Source organism: Staurois parvus, unplaced genomic scaffold (assembly GCF_062004578.1).
Source record: "Staurois parvus isolate SC_StPar_1 unplaced genomic scaffold, SC_StPar_1.0 ptg000303l, whole genome shotgun sequence".
In the NCBI taxonomy this organism is placed as follows: Eukaryota; Metazoa; Chordata; class Amphibia; order Anura; family Ranidae; genus Staurois; species Staurois parvus.
The window spans coordinates 10,200,934-10,218,729 of NW_028318099.1; the positions used below are offsets into that span (position 1 = coordinate 10,200,934).

General features: G+C 40.9%; 1 protein-coding gene across 1 annotated transcript; it reads right to left on the reverse strand.

The window, feature by feature from the left end:
* Positions 1 to 494: 494 nt before the first annotated feature.
* Positions 495 to 16,726, reverse strand: GABARAPL1 (GABA type A receptor associated protein like 1). The gene is made up of 4 exons (XM_089683224.1): positions 16,534 to 16,726; positions 11,602 to 11,680; positions 11,220 to 11,338; positions 495 to 6,916 (listed from the first exon to the last, which is right to left on the reverse strand). Exons 1-4 carry the CDS (start codon positions 16,621 to 16,623, stop codon positions 6,851 to 6,853), a joined length of 354 nt encoding a protein of 117 aa, XP_089539350.1. The 5' UTR covers positions 16,624 to 16,726; the 3' UTR covers positions 495 to 6,850.
* Between the last annotated feature and the right edge of the window lie 1,070 nt (positions 16,727 to 17,796).

Below are 17,796 nucleotides of genomic sequence, written 5' to 3' on the forward strand. Positions count from 1 at the left end.
AAATGCTTACAAAATGTTATAAATCTTGTTTACTGCTAACTTGTATACAAATATACCCAAAGTGTTTTGGAGGTAAACCCAATCTTTAGGGCTGAGGGCTTACAACTGTTGGTCAGGTTGTATAATCAAGTGGATGCCTTAAAGGGAATTGGTGTCTGTGTTTTGGATTGCATCCAGGCATTTAGGACATCTTACCAGATTCCACAACCTAATGTTCTAACCTACAGTTCCAAACATCTAATCCTGAAGGTGTTGAATTCCCAACACTTATTGCCTATCCTCTGTATACAGGTTTCCAAATAAATAAGATCACTTTCGGGACATTTCTTGATGGCGCTCCTGGCCCACTTTCGCTCCACACCCAACTTTTACAATTCTCTTAAGTCAGATTTCCTTTAAAATGAAAAGAAACAGGTTATGTAAACTGCCTTTCATGAAACCATCTTACACATAGACGCTGGGCACTGAATCAAAGCCATATGATACAAAGTGGATGTGTTTACCATTTTATTTAAATATAGGACTACAGTCAGGATTATGATACATCACTAAATCAAAAACGAAACTAAACAACAACAAAGTAAAAAAAACAAACAAAAACTCAAAAATGCAGTTTGAAATGACAAGAGATGGAATTACTTTGGTCACAGTGAAATCTTCACACATAGCAATAAAAGCTACGCAGAATACATCACAATAACCAGGACTGGCTCATATGTCCTTCATAGAGAAAATATATATCTATTGCCATACATCCAAGAAGTAAAATTCCAAACACTTGCTTCTTTTTTTTTTTTTTAAGAGCAATGGATCATCAATCCATGTGATTGGAGCCTAGGCAGTGTAGGTATTATAGACTATAAGCCTATAAACCCAGGAGTGATTCAATGATTGGCACTTGAGTTGCCTTTCCGCTCTGTGAGCTTCTCCCCTCTAGATTGTAAATGGTTTTGATAGTATGAGCAGTAAGCCGATATTTATACAAAGCAGGAATTGGATGGGGACTATGAGATAAAGAATAAATCTTATTATATGCCAGCTCTGGAGGGCAAAAATGGCAAAGTTTCACATTGCCTCAAGTTTGGACTAAAATCACTGTATTTAATGCCAGTGATATCAGCATGTTTATAAGACAGAAAGATTTCTAAAGCCTCTCCATACTAAATGTCCAATGCTAGAGCACTGGAGACAACCATTTTGGTGGCACTGTTGGGGTGAAAACCATTTGGTTGGCCTGGAATCTGCAGGTGCAGCACACTGAGACAATGAGGTGATTTACTATAAGTAAATAAGCTGTTCCCTTTGCAGGGGAATTATCACCACAGCTTAGTGAATATGGTGAAATTTCACTTTGCAAAGAATACCCACAGGCAAGACAAAACTAAAATCCACAAGCCACACCAACCACAGAATTTTTGCTTGCAGATGTTGGAAGTCAGCAGAACTTCACGTCATTTACTTGGGGGATAATTCTCATGCGGGGTACAGCTTCCCTTGAAAGCAAACTGTCTATTTGCCCTTAGTAAATCAACCCCAAATAGGTTGATGTACTAAAGGCCAATAGTCTATTTGCTTTGAAATGGGATTTGCCCTTAGCTTAGTGAATGAGGGGAAACTCTGCTGACTTCCATTATCCAACCATATGTAAGCTAAGACACCTTTTTTAAATTTCCCTTGCAGATTTAGTATTCTTTGGGAAAATTCAGTATCATGAAAATTCCTTGTAAAGTGAACTGTCTATTTACCTTTATTAACCAACCCCAATATATCTGACATTCAGTTATGCAGCCATATTCAAAATGGGTGAGCTTTGGCTCATAATGTTAATGTACTGAAGCATTACAGAATCAGAACATCATATAGGTTTTCCCTTGGGTGGAGCACCTAATTCTGTCACTGATCGCGGATTTGGATGATTCAAGTTTACACAAAATGGGAAATCATTGCCATGCCATTTATACTGCAGTAGGGCTAAGTTAGCCCAATATTCCCCCAGATCAGTCCAGAGATAAGTATGGCACTGGAAGTATCTTCTTGTCACATACACTGCATAGTCTGCAAGATACAAATGTGATGATAGGTAGAGAGGGGGGAATCTCCACCTTGGATTTGGAGAACAAAGAGCTTTGAAAACCTAAATGAAGGTTTTAACAATTGCAGCTGAAAACATTTTTTTCCTAATTTATTTAACACCAGGAAGAGAAAATTGTGGAGGTGGTTATTTGAGGAGCACATTTTAAATAAATGTATTCGCAAATAAAAAATTAAATTTCCCGAAGGCGCACAGATTTTACTATGGCAACCACATGATGCAATATCATGTGCAATATTTGTACATATTTTGAAAGGATACACTTGCCTCGCTCTTTGTCAGTCCACCCTGTGGTATGTAATTTTTAATTTAACTAGACAATACATTTGATCTCTGCATCCCTATTGAGATAAAACATAAAATATATAAAATGTACATGTTAAAGCTCAAGTTAATTATATTCGTATATTTTTTTTTTTTCCGAAAAAAAAAAAAAAAAAATCAGCCCAAGGGACAGTACTTACATTGGATGAGACATGTCCCTTGTGCTGGTGACTGCTTTCTTGGTTATAATCTTGAGTCCTTTGCCCCCCTTGAGTCCTTTGCAGCTGTAATCTTCTGGTGCTGCGGGGGCTAAACCGAAGTGCTGTACCCACCACATATACTTATCAAAAGTGCACACTATGCCTTCCCCTTCCGTTCCCCACCTCTATTCATAAAAGCTGTACTATCACTTCCTGCAGTGAAAAGCACTCCATAAATGAAGGGGGGTGCCTTTCACTCATCCATGCCATTTGTATTGCATTAAGCAATAGTACAGCTTGTATAAAACGGATCAGGGGTGAAAAGGGATGGCATAGTTGTCACTTTTAATGAGTGCCTATGATGTGTCCATTTTAATAATGTATTAATAAAATACACTGGGGTGCCTATATAGAATTTTTTTTTTGATCTTCAACTAAACTTTAGCTTTAAAAACAAAACAAAATCCCCAGCTCACTTACCAGCCAGCCTGCAACTAAACCAAACTGACCCTATTAATTTACATTAAAAACAAGGGGTTTGGTCACACACATTTGCAAACAAACGTGTAAGCCGCAGTGGCCACATTACCCTTGCTGGGTGTCTCGTGTGTCCTTGTACCTTTAGGGAGGGGTGAGCTCCCTCTAGGCCAGGGGTGTCCAAACTTTTTTGGAAGAGTGTCAGATTTGATGAAGTGAACATGTGCGAGGGCCGACCATTTTGCCCGACATTCTGATGAACCATTAAAATTAAATGCAAATGAACTATTTTATACAAACGTTTATTGAAAACGGCATACTTTTCATTTTGTGACTTGGATGACAAATCTAAACAGGTGTTAAATCACTCTGCCAGCACAGGGAGAAGGAAAGCCCAAATCTCGCGAGATCTCGGAGGTCGCGAGATTTGGGCTTTGTTTCTCCTTGCACTGTCTGATGACGTCAAGCGATCCTGAGCACCAATCCATTATAGCCCAAATTGATAAATGGTAGCCCCAGTAGTAATTCCCTGCGCACCACCTGGGATCCCTCGGCCCACGTTCCGGACCCCACAGATGAGCTGCCCAATATATAACTTACGGCCCTCCACTAGTGATTCTGCGAACGCCACTGAGGACTCCAGGGATCTGTCGAGCGGGAATTGACGTCATCAGCCGACACACAGAGAAGGAAAGCCCAAATCTCACGAGATCTCGGACGTCGCGAGATTTGAGCTCTCTTTCCTGCGCCAGCTGATGATGTCAAGTGCCGCAGCTAGAGATCGCTGGAGTCCTCAGTAGCTTTCAGGGAATCACTACCGGGGGCCGTACGTTATATATTTGGGTAGCTCACCTGTGGGGCCGTTTCAGTCCGGAACGCGGGCCGCAATTGGCCCGCGGGCCGGACTTTGGACATGCCTGCTCTAGGCAGACCTGCCCTAACTAATCTATTCACAGCTTTATGAGCTCCAATGGGAGACTCTCAAAATAATAAAATAAAACACTGGGGTGCTTTGAAGTGGACACTGCGGCTTACACATATGTTTGCAAATGTGTGCAACTAACTCCTTGTTTTAAACATGTACTGTTAGACAAGAATAATTTGGTTTGTTGAAGGCTACCTGGTATGTGAGCTGGGAATAATTGTTTGATTTTGATGTGCATCGCCCTTCCATAAGCTCCTTGCTGCAATGGCCAGTTATAGGTTGGGGTGGTTGCCAATTATTTGTACAGTTAATGAATTGGTGAGGGGGACACACTGGATGCCTTCAGCTGTCATTGTGCCCTTGCTGGGTGTCCCATGCATCCCTGTACCTTTAAGGAGGGGTGGGCTCCTTCCAAGCTGGCCTGCCCTTAATCTATCCACTGCTTTATGTGCTCCAATTTGGGAGACTCTCAAAATTATAAAGTTAGGAACGCAGTTCACTGGGGTGCCTTGATGTGGCCACTGCAGCTTATACATTTGTATATGTGTGCGATTTAAACCCCTTGTTTTTAAACATGTACTCGTAGCTGGGATTGATTTGGTTTTGTTGCAGGCTAGCTGGTAAGTGAGCTGGGAATTTTTGTTTGTTTTTTGATACGAGTTGCCCATTCATGTGCTCCTTGCTGCAAAGGCCAGTTATAGGTTGGGGAGGTTGCCATTTATTTGTAAACTGTAGCTTTAACCTATCCAACACAAAGCTTTTAAAAATATTTTACTTTCTTTTCTAAATATAAATCAAAGAGTTAGTAAGGAGTCCCCCAAATCAAAGCAACTCATTCTAACACTAGTTTATTTGGCAAGTCCTGGATTTTTTCTTATTGGATATACTGTAAATGAACAGGTCCCGAAGAGAAAGTCTAGACCTTTCTACCACCAGCAACCTATACTAAACGCTACTAAATATTTCTAACATTAGTAACAGCATACATAATATCATATCACATCCTAGCACAAAAAAAAAATTAAATAAAATAAAGAGTGAAACAATAAAAGGTAGAAAACAGGCCATTAAATTCTGCTGACTCATTACTCTCTTTAAATCTTACAACGCTGCCATCTAAAGGACACTTGCTGTATAGCATTCTATATAGATTTCTTAACAAAAATAGATTTAACCGAGCATAAAAGATCGAGATTTTTATTTTTATAGTAATAGTACATCACTAAATCATCTGTGGATCTTACAAACTACCTAATGCTTCTAGATGAAAACGGTGTTGTTTTTAGAATGCTGCCTCTATGTCATTTTAGACACATCCATGAAATTTCACTGCATGTTCTGAAAAGTTTAACTAAATATGATACCCAACAAAATAATATTCACTACTTCATACTGTACCATCAATGATGGTGGCAAGCAACAGAACCGTGGGAGCTGTAGTGGTGAATGACGCTATAATGCTGGCTATTTACAATGCAATTTTTCCAGGCAACTGTACCCAGCTTTGATTGCAAAAAGAACTAAATACCTTAAAGTGTATGTAAACCCCAACAATTAACTGCAATATATCACTGAAAGTGTTTTGTTATATCTTTTTAATACGGGTAAAAAGTAAAAAAAAACATCTGCTGATTTTGCGAAAAATCTGATAATGTCCTGTGCAATAAGGAAGGGGAGGGAGATAAGAAGGGATTATGGAGAGGAGGAGCTATGAGGAACGGGAGGGGAGTGATAAGGTATTATGGAAAAGAGGAGTTGGGGGGGCTGTGTGCATTGTAATCCATCACAAATGAGATAGGCAGGGCTGACACCATGCGGTTAGGAATTTAGAGCTGAAAATACACTGTGCTGTCATGTAAAACAGAAAAGTAGAAGCATACTATATACCTGGCACGTCAATCGTTTTTTTGTACTTGCAGCATGTTAAAAAAAAAATTATAAACATTGGGTAATGTGCAAATATTGTAGAGATGTACTAAAATATGTATTTTTTTTTACTTTGTCTTGAGATACACTTTAATGCAACCTAATGCCAATGATCAAAACGGTTGGTCATAGTTTGCTTTGATAGGTTTCTTTATTTGTGCAATATAGCCGGTTGGCATTGGCTGAATTTGCTTTATGTATAGCCAGCATTAGACCTACTTATTAAGTAGTACAAGCAGCAAGTATGTGCAAAGCGCAGTAACTGGCATCTTTCAATCCAAGTTCAGAACAAGGTGAACATTGATTGGCAGCTACGGGCCACTGCAATTTCAAATGAGAAATGTTCTTACTAAATGAAAGCCTTGAACTGCCAAAACATCAAGCTGTATGTTATAGCTTTCTTTCTAACTGTTAAAAGAACAAGTATGGGAACAGCTGAACATTCACTGTCAGTTAAAAGGTTCTCAACTCCCTGTATTACATTGTATGGAGAAAGTTTGTTGAGCGTCACAGACAGGTAACAGTGGTGGGATATCAATTAGTGCCACGGGCTAATGGGAAACGTTGCTTAGTGACCACTAAAGAAATTCTTATGTGCATACACTGACATGTGAGAATGGAACTAGGCTACTTAATTCTCATTATGGCAAGCGCAGCACCATGGAACCCTTTGGCCCTCGTGTTTTCACCCTTTTCCCCTGAGATGCTTCTTCTTAACAATTCAATATGGGTCGTTTAACACCTTCGATCCTTAGCGAGTCAAGTTTTTTTCATCCTAGTCCTGCCAGGTTCTAAAACGTAGTGATTTTCCCACCATGACCCCCTCCATGTAGACTTTCAAGCTGCCCAACACATTCAGCCCAGCAGCTGGGTTCCATGAGCTGTGCAGTTCTAGAAGTTAAGTGTTTGGTGATATGGTAGGTGAGGGTGGTGATGGTGTTGGGTTGGAAGAATCCGCACTTGCTCTCACTTGCCATACACGCTCTCGTCACTATAAGCCACATACAGGAAGCAATCTTCTTCATGGTTATCCTGAAAGACACAAACATATGTATTGGAATCCATAGTAAAAATATTTCCTATTAAGCACATGTTACTTGTTAAAACAGCTCAAGGAGCAAAACACTAATACACAAAGTGCAGTAATTCAGAGTAGTGACTAAAAGACTTTACATATTAGCTTTACTAAATGCTTACACAAATACTGAATAAGTCTGCTTGGTCCATTACCAACTATACCAGAAACACACACACTTTTAATGACTTTTTTTCATAGACCCCTAAAGAAAATAAACAACAGATGCTGTTCCGGATAAAGTCCAACTCCAGGAATTAAACAATATCTACACTTGCAGTGGGACCTCCATGCACCACAAAAGGTTTAAAGTATAATTTCACCTTTCATAACATCATACTGCAGTATTGTCCCCAGATTTCCTCCTCCATACCTCATTGTGACAGCTAGAGGGGATCATCCCCACCAGCTCGTTGTCACAATTTGCTCTGCCCATATTCTCTGAATGGGAAACTACAAGTAACAATCAACTTTTCTTAATGAACTACCATGGCGCTGTTGAGCGCTCTAGTAGTTCATGGATTCTTCCTGCCAGTGTGAAACTGCCTGCTTGAACGATGTAGAAATCCCGCATAGTACCATCAATCTGCAGGTTGTGGGTGCAATGCTTTCCAGACGCCCCCCCCCCCCACCCAAAAAAACACCATTTTTTTACCTGCAAAAAAATGTGTTTTATTTTATTTTTTTTTTTTAAAGTGACCTTATCCTTCAATTCTTATTAGGTCTGGGAGCCAAATGAACAGGCTATATTACTTGCTTTACCCTTGCTCTGGCTGGTTCCAGCAATCTCCTCATATTAACCCTGCATTGTATGTAGGGAATGTAGGAGCAATACCATGGCCACATTAGCGATGAGGCTTCAAAGGATCAGTTGCATTGCTGGAGCGAGGAAGTAACTATGTATTACTCCTTATTCTTGCATCCCTAGAATGAATGAATGACCAGTTAACCCTTGCAGTGAACTTTGGCTTGTGTTTAATTTCTGGAATTGGGCTTTAAGGTGCCGCCAGTCCGTCCCACCTATTGGTGCCCATCAGTGCCGCATATCTGTGCAGCCTCATTAGTGCCTATCAGTGCTGCCTCATCAGTACCCATCAGTGCTGCATATCAGTGCAGCCTCATCTGCGTACATCACTGAAGGAGAACATTTACCCGTTTGTTAAATTTTAGAACAGTAACTAAAAAAAAACATTTTTTTTTTAATTTTTTGTATTTTTTCATTTGTTTAGCCAAAAATAAAAAACCCAGTGGTGATTAAAATACCACCAAAAGAAAGCTCTATATGTCTCAAAAAAATTATAAAAATATCATATGTATACAGTGTTCCATGACCACGTAATAGTATTTCAAGTTACTAATTAAGGACCTATTAAAAAAATATATATATATTCAGTTCACCTCCCATTATAGCTAAAACTTTTCTTTGGTTTTGAATATCATAGGAAAAACCTAAACCCAAAAGTTATAGCTATTGATACAATTTTAAGGCACACTGACCATGGCTACACATTTCTGGCCTACCTAACATCTTCTTTTTTTTTTCTTTTAAATAGAAAAGGGGGAAGAAGGACACAACTTACATTTTAAAGCATTCAGACATTTAAAAACATAACAAAAAACATGTGTGTTCAAGAGAAGAGTGTTTTGGCTGGAAAAATGCCAAAAACTGAACAAAATATGTGTGAACGAGCTTAAGCGATAGGCACGTTTAGCACTTTAGGATTTATTCATTTCAATGGGCAGAATAAATTTATGTTCTGGCCAATTAAATTAATAAAATGTGCAAGCGCTTGTCGCAGCTAAACGGGTTTTCAAAAATGCAGCCTACGTAAGTTTTTGAAGCTGCTTTTCTCTTGCCATGAGAAAAGAATTTACAAAAAGCTCCACCATGCATGAGGCCTTAGTGTCATGAAGTCTACACATGCATACTAATAGTATAGTAGAGAACAGAGCTTCTGTGACCATAACGTGAGTGAGAAAATTAAAATGATCATACTGTTAGCAAGTACAGAATTCAGGAGACGTTTCCCTGTCTTGTTAGGTCACTAGCTTCAGATTAGGTCCAGACTGGCTGTTACTTCTGACATTTATCCAAAATGTTGTCAGCTCTGGGAACAATAGATGTAGGATGTAACTGACTGCTCAGCTCAAGCTTACTAAGCCCCTCAGGCTTTATGTTTTATGGAACCTCCTAGGTACATCCTCCCCTTGTCCAATAGTTTGGGCTGCCCCCATAGTGATACCACAGATTGGCAGGACCACATATAGCTCTATACATATACCTCTATACTGCAAACTAACGTTTAAAGTGGTTATAAAGACAAAAAAGGGTTTTTTTCCCCTAATGCAGTCTCTGTATTAAAGTGGAACTTTAGCCAGAACAACTTGATAAAAAAATAAATGCTCTTTAGCAAGGAACATACATTCCACATTAACAACTATGCTAACAAAATTAATGCGTGCTGTAAATTGCCTCCAGTATGTTTTCTGTTTCTTTTTGCTGAAGGCTGCCCTTTTGCTGAAGCCTACTGTCCCTGGCGGAGAGCTGCAGGAACAAGAACATGTTAGACCCTAAAAAACGGGTGGAACATGTAACTTGTCCCTTTACGATCTGTAGGTTATCCTAAGGCTGCTTTAATGCTGATCTGTTTTTCTTCCACTTTTGCGTAAAAAAAAAAAAAAGAAAAAAAAAAAAAAAGGCAGAAGAAAAACATGTGACCATGTATTCCTATGGAACTCTTCACACTGATCCACTGCGGGTCAGGTGCCTTTTTAAAAATTTTGCTTGCTGCAATTTTGGTGCGGTAAAAACAAAAAAAAAAAAAAAAACACACCTCCCCATTGAAATAAATGGAAAATGCAACAAAAAAAACTTATAAAAACGGACACAATGTGTTTTAGTGTGGTTTTTGAGACACGTGTCATATTACAAACGCAGCAAAAATGCATATGCATTTTTGCTGCAGATCAGTGTGAAAATAGCCTAAGTGTTTGGCAGCTCACATACAGTTTCATGGATTGCCAAAGTTGGACTGGTGAGCTAGAAAAGACATCTGGCACATGCAGAGGTTAGGAACAGGACATGATGGCAAACAGAAGCAAGATTCAAAACTATGCTAGGTAGGCCCCACATATGAAGGGGGTAATTTGGCAAGAAGGCACTCATGCTTGGCCTGGTAGAAGAAAGCAAACATCTTCTGCATGGGGTCTCTCTGCAGTCTATGCCACCACTGTCTCTCTATTACATTTTCCACCAGCAGGTTGCATATAATTCAGCTTTTCTAAATCTTTTCAAACACAGAGCAGCCCTCCAGTGTCAAGGAACCCTTGCTAAAATGTGTGAGATGGTCAGTGGGAAGAACGCTCCTTACACTTGTGGTCATTGGGAAGAATTACCCCCTTTTAGATTGCTTAAAAGATTAATGGTGTAAGTGGGAACTTATCTGAGAGGAAGAAGTTGCTTAAGGAACCCCTAGAAACCTCTGGAGGAACCCTAGTTGAGAAACCCCGATAGAATAGATTTAATGTAGATTTAGAAGTATTTTACCAGCTTACTTACCAGCACTGAACTTGTTTTGTATGCATAATAGCCATCCCATGCCATAGTGAGGCAGCCCATCATGGTAATGGACATATAGAAATGTATGTAAGGGAGGAAACTCCAACACTACCAAGCAGTGACATAACTTCACCTGATCAGAACAGCCTGGCATTGGAGGTGGAGTGGAGCAATAAAAGCTGATACATAATGAGCCAACACCTCTAGGTGCCTGCTCTTTGTACTTGTCAGCAGCTTTTCTAACAGCCTCATGCAATGTTAAGAGCCACCAAATATCTCTTATGGATAGATATCACACCATGTCCAGTTGCTGCTTGTTACCAAACAGACATACTCCATAGATATGCTTATCTTATTATACAGTAGATTAGACTAGGAGTAGATGAATCATACCTGTATGCTCAACTTTCCTTGAAAGTCTACAGCCAGCTCTAATCATAGAATTTTACTTATTTCAATCAGTCCTTTGCATCATAGCTACCTTAAAATGCACTGACTTTATAAAGCAGACCTATGACCCGATCATGTACAGCCACTCCATGGACTCCCAAACACTCCATGGTGATTTACTGCATGTTGACAGTTGCTATTGGTCTTGATCATCTGCCTATCTCTTGTGCTGTTGACTAGTAAATTCCGAATCGGTCAAACTTTATAAATTCACAGACATTTCATGCAACTTTAACCCAATACCCCCTTACCTCGTACAGCTGTCCCATGGTGGCACTGGTTGGGGGAATGGTGTTGTTGACAAAGAAGAACAGTGCGTCTTCTGGTCGAAGGTGTATCCGCTTCCTGATTAGGAAGTAAAACTGTCCAACTGAAGGTTGTGGAGGAAAAAAAAAACATAGCTGATCAACATGGACATCATGTTAAACAAACAAGGAGAGAAAGTCCTAGAATATCTGATGATTAGCACTGAAGGTCTCCCACTACACAGCTATATAAACAAATTGCAACACCTCTTGTAATCCATTACTCCTAGACTACTAATACTAGGCATTTCTAAGTGCTGAAGATACCATGTCAATGAAGTCAGACGTGGCAATACATGAAACGTATGAGAGGGGTGGGGGAACATACCAGTGAGGTCTGATGGTACAAGATATTTCCTCTTGTCCAAGTCAGGGACACGAGCTTTAGGAGCCTTTTCAACAATTACCTGAAATTAAGCACACGGAGTGAGGTTAAAAAATTACTTGACTTGAAACTTTTGCATTGGATTTAAAGCGATTCTAAAAGGTTCATTTTTTTATTTTGGTAAATTAACAACCATGTCTATACTTACCTGCTATGTGCAGTGGTTTTGCACAGAGCAGCAGGCCGGATCCTCCCCTTCTCGGGCCTCGCAGGCTCTCCTGGCTGCTCCTGTCTGTTGGGTGCCCCCACAGCAAGCAGCTTGCTATGGGGCCCCCGCTGCTCCGTGTGTCCATTCACACATGGAGCCATGGTTGCTCCCTGTCTCCTCATTGGCTGACTGGCTGTGATTGACAGCAGTGGGAGCCAATGGCTCCCTCTTGCTGTCTCAGCCAATGAGGAGGCAGAGACCAGAGACAGCAAAGGCTGTTGTGAACATCGCCGGATCTCGATGGGGCTCCGGTAAGTATTGAGGGGACTGGGGGTGCTGCTGCACACAGGTTTTTTACCTTCATGCATCGAATGCATGAAGGTAAAAAACCTTCAGCCTTTACAACCACTTTAAATCTGAACGTATCTAATTTGAAGATCAGTTGTGTTGATTCTTCTCCTCAGCTGATGGTTAAATTCTTGGAGACCTGACAGTTGTAGAGGAACAGGAGCACCACTGTAGACCACACAACTATTCCATTAATTCTACCACAGGCTCAACATGAGCATCACTTTGGCATATGAAGAATTAATCAAGATGCCAGACAAGACAATTAATACTAAGAAATTAAGAGCAGCCATATGTTTCAAATATTTTTCCATGAATGCACACAAACTTTGGCATCCATGCCAGGTATTAATGGAACTGATCATTTTAAACCTATATATGTGGTGGAAAGTATGACCAGATTTCCCACTGGCCTATTTGATAATCGAATGGACATGGCCCATGCCACACGATGGTTTTTCATACAAGATTTTTGGCAAATTAAAGCAGTTTAAAACTCAAAAAAACAAAGTTTAATATATTTCAGCTTACCAATTCTTAGATTTGCCAGTTGAATTAGATTCCATTTTTATGATATTTTTTTTTCCTTGTATTTTTACCTGGTGAACTGTCCACTAAGACCTCGTTCAGGCCATGTGCAGAGATCTGAGTTCTGACATGTGTTCATGCCACAACACTAGTATCATGTGCAGATTTTTTCTGTACAGGAATCTGCAACGTGTATAAAACTAATTGAGAACTGCATGAAAACCGATGTAAACTCATGTCTCTGCAAGTGAAATCTGCACATCAGTTTCCATCAGTTCTTCAACCAGCCTGCTGACTGATCGAAACAACTAATCAATGTATTTACAGGCAGCACAGCCATGCACAGCCTACAGCTTCAATAGGTATGGATGGAAGTTCCGTCCTCCTGTGAATTCTGGGGATTGAATGTCAATGGTTGCTAGGACACAGATGGATCTAACAACCAAAGAGGAGTGGAGGAAGGGGCCTTCTGCAGGAGACAAAGAAGGGGGATGCTGAGACCACAGGCACCTGCATACTTGAGCTGTACACACTGGTTATTGATGGGGGATGCAATGAGGGTTACCTTACTTCAAATGGTTCCCAGGACATGTACCATACCTACTATTCCCTACATACCCCACAGACTGCAAGAGGGAATATTTTTCTTTCAAGTCCTGGAGATCAGTTTTAAGCCCCCATTCAAACTGCATGCAAATTAGAAATAATTAAGCTTGAAGTCACATGATTTCAAAGTCGCAAGTCAATGTGACTTTGGGAGCAATTTGCAGACATCTGTGTGACTTCATGCACAGAGGTCTATGGAAGTCGAACCCGAAATCGGCAAAAGTAGTGCAGGAACTACTTTTCAAATCCGTGCGATACCGACTAGGGAAGATTTACCAAAACTGGTGCACACAGAATCTGATGCAGCTGTGTACAGTAACCAATCAGTTTCCAGGTTTTATTGCTTAATTGAACAAGCTGATGTTAGAAGCTGATTGGTTACTATGCACAGCTATACCAGATTCTGTGTGCACCAGTTTTAGTAAATCTCACCCTTAGGCTAGGTTTACATCTGTGGGGTGGCGCAGCTGCAGATCCGCACAAAAATCCATGCAAGCCGCACCATCCGCACAGAGGAATGCAGACCTGCGGGCGGGTGCAATAAGTTCAAATGGCACGCCGCCCGCACTGAACAACGCAACCGTACTGGAAACCAAGGTTCCCATGCAGGCTGCATTTTCAGAAGAAGTGCATGGATTTCTTCTCTGCGTGTCACGGGGCATGGGAGTCCATTCAAATGCTTGGGCTCTCGTGCCCATGTAAAATGCAGCCCGCACGGCCGCATATATGTGAACCAGGGCTAAGTTGGCATCGCACCCATTAGAATGGTTCCATTGATGATCACTGGATGCGATTTGAACGCAAATTGCATGACAAGTTGCATTCGTGTGAATCAGGGCTTATGCCACTTTATATAAAGTATGCTTACACTTCAGCCAAAATGACAATGCCATAATATTAATGTCTCCCTTATCAGAGTGCTGTAATATAACTGCCACACTTAAGGGCCGGTTCACACGATAGAAATGCAGTCCAGATGCGTTTCCAGATGCGCGTTTTTGAGGCATTTCAGTGTGTTTTTGATGCATTATTTTTTTCTCCCCTCTCTTTTTCTTCAATTTAAATAGGGACATGTGCATTCCAGTGCGTTTTACCACGTTCCAGTACAGTTCTGTGCAGAAATAAATGCAGCATGTTCTACTTTTCTTTTTTCTGCAACTTGAACACACTGGAACTGCAAGCACTGATGTGAACTATAACATTGACAACCATATAACCTACTTTCTGTGCGTTTTGGATGCAGAAAAAAAGTAACAGAAATGCATGTAGTGTGAACTGGCCCTAAGACAGGGCCTCAATATCACGGTCTTTCTAATAGCAGTGTCATAACATCACGGTCTCTTTTATAAAAGTGTTTTAATATTACTGCCTCCTTTATGACAGTACTGTAGAATTTCCTAATATCACTGTCCCCCTGAAGACAGTACAATGATGCCCCCCTTATGACAGTACTGCAAATTGTTGTACTATTACTGCCCCCTGATGGCAGGGCCATAATATTAGGGTCACCTTTATGAAGGTGGTGTAGTGTCAAAGTCCCCTTTATGACGATGATTTAATATCTTGGTCTCCCTTATAACAGTGGTGCATCTATCTCTTCTGACAGTACGATAATATCCCTACCCTCCTATGACATTGCCCTAATATCATTACCTCCTTTATAATGGTGGTTGGAATATGACAGCCTCCCTTATGACAGCACTGTAATATCCCATTGTAATGTCCCCATTATAACAATATCACCATCTCCCTTATCCACACAGGTGTCCCAGATTTGGTTTATCTCAGGACACAATGTTCTTTCATCCTTCTATTTATGTCAGAATGACTTGTATGGATAACGAGGCCTTGAGCTTGCCCAGATTGCAATCAGCGTTGTTATTTAGTATATTTTTTATTTTAAATAAATATATTTTCCTCTACAGATACAATGTATAAATATTTGTCTAAATCATAAAATATTGTTACTTATTTATAAACACTAAGCAGGAGCTGTCTGCAGCTACCAATCGGGTGCTTCCATTCATCTTTTAACCTGCCTGGAATAAAGGCAGCTAGAATCTGATTGGTTGACATTCTCCCCCACCCTGCTTTTCTACCTTTCACATGGAGTTCAGGAACAGAGAGGAAGCAGCAGCAGTCCATGTAATATTGAAGGGGTTAAATGAAGCATCAGAGAAGCCCTCCCTTCTCATTGCAGTGCTGAGAAAGGAGGAGCGCCATCCTTCCCCAAGGTCCACATACAGCTGGAAGAAGACATCGGCTTGCCACAACAATATATACCTATCTAGACATCAATCAGTTTTATTCTCGATCAGTAATTGTGATGACCAGAATGGATTCCTTATTCCTGCGCACCTCTGGGTTGGGGGAAATAGGCCTCCTTTATTAAACGAGGAAACAATGGACAGATCGCAACCGCTACATGAAAATGAGCCAATAAATGGGATGCCTGAGATCTATATATCCTTTCATTATGTCAGCCCTCCCTCCACGGCCTACAAACTCCCCATTGTCCTCATCAACGACAGATCCTTCTTAGATTGTAAGCTCTAGGGAGCAGGGCCCTCCCATTTTGCTTATATTGAATTGTATTGTAATGGTACTGTCTGCGTTTTTTTTTTTTGTCTAAAGCGCTGCGCAAACTGTTGGCACAATATAAATCCTGTATAATAATAATAATGCCATCATCCCTTTAATCATTTTACCTGTAACCACCAGTGACAAATCCTGGTCATTGTCATACCTGAAAATAAAAATGAAAGCAACCCTTCCTCTCCTCTCACCTGTATTACCCTGTACACCACCACAGCCTTTGTTCCAGCACATACATCCCATGTATCAGATCATCATGGTTTATACATGGGGGACCAATAATAAGACTGTAAGCTCCCAGGATCAGGGCCTCCTAACCCTCTTGTATTGTCTCCCTTTATATTGTAAAGCGATGCGCAAACTGTTGGCGCTATATAAATCCAGTATAATCAATCATATTATTACAAGGGACCCACACTATTCTGGTTTATGGCTTTTGTAACCTATACTAATTTAAGACATAATAATAAATAGGGCCAAACCAAGCATAGCCCCCCATAGCGTGCCAGGAGTAATCCCATTTCCTTGCTGGATGGACAGTGAGCTCTGCACTGTGGTTTTCCCTGTCTTGCTGGTTCCAGGAAGGGGTTAATCCTGCAGGTAGAATGCACACAGTGGGGGATGGGGGAATATAGGGGGCTCATACTCACTGGCACCCTGTCTGGGTATTTTTTCCTGATCTTCTCGCCCTCCTTCTTCCTGTATTCGTAGGGGTGATCCTCTTTGTACTGAAATTTCATGGCTGCCCTCTATGGTGTCCGGCTGTCTGCACAACAGATGATCAGCTCCTTTAAAGCTCGCTGTCAGGCTGTCTGCTAGGCAGCAGGCACAGGGACGGGTGACGTCACCGGGCACTCCTCTGGGCGGTACCAGGCTAGCCAAACAAAGGGCAGATTGCGTTAACCCCTCCTTCGCTGCCTGTCACTGCGCAGATGCTGGAGTGTGGAAAGAGCGATCATCAACAGACACCAGGGGGACAGGACAGGCTGGGACTTCTAGTCCTACAGATTGGTCAACTCTAACAATAAACCTCTCCCTTTTGGTCTGTTAAATACACCATGAAAAGTATTTATAACATCTGCAAGAATAGATCAGTCCTTCCAGCCAGAACTCCGATATCTTCCTGAGCTCCCCATCTCTGAACTGTTACCAGCATTGTTCTCTGCTATCCTCCTGGACTACAAAACACCTCCCCCTGTTATGGAGGTGCTATGCAGTCCTAACCCACTCCCCATACTAGGCTGTACAGGTTGTCACCCTAGGACAGGAAGTCTGCCAATGGCAGGATCAGCAGATGAAAATAAAGAACGGTACTTGTCTGTGAATTCACCGGATTTATTTATATATATATATATATATATCTATGTAAATAGATATATATATATATATTTTATACGTTTTATTTAAATAGATCACAAATATATATATATAAATAAATAAATCCGGTGAATTAACAGACAAGTACCTAAATAACAAGCCTTAAAAAAATTGGTTCTAAAGCCAAAGCGTCTGTTACTTTAATGGATCCCTTGCATTAAGGTCAAATGCATGTAGCAGTATCACCCCCTCACCAGGGCAGGTGCAATTGTTGTCTCCTGCTTCTGTCAATTAAGTTCAGTGAGGAGGGATCGGAAGGTGGAGCTAAGCTACGCTGTGTAAGTCTATGGACACACATAGCCCAGCTCAGCAGCATGAGTACATGTCTGACCCTATAGCAAGCATCTTGCTATGATGGCGCACATTGAAAAGTGCCAGCAGGGAACCCTAGAAGAGGAGGATCAGGGCCACTCCATCCGATTCTATACCATGTTTGTTATTTTAAGGGGAAAAAATCCTTTATAACCACTTGAATGAAGCCTCCTGACTGGTTAGCTACAATGCTATCAATCTTTCATCTTGACTTTGAGCCTGGG

Bases quoted from the DNA above. Each gene is read 5' to 3' on its own strand.
- GABARAPL1 (XM_089683224.1), bottom strand. From the start codon at position 16,623: ATGAAATTTCAGTACAAAGAGGATCACCCCTACGAATACAGGAAGAAG. The intron at 11,681-16,533 runs GTGAGTATGAGC...GCTTAATTTCAG, and splicing joins AATACCCAGACAGGGTGCCA to GTAATTGTTGAAAAGGCTCC. The intron at 6,917-11,219 runs GTAAGGGGGTAT...TGTGTCTTTCAG, and splicing joins CCATGGGACAGCTGTACGAG to GATAACCATGAAGAAGATTG.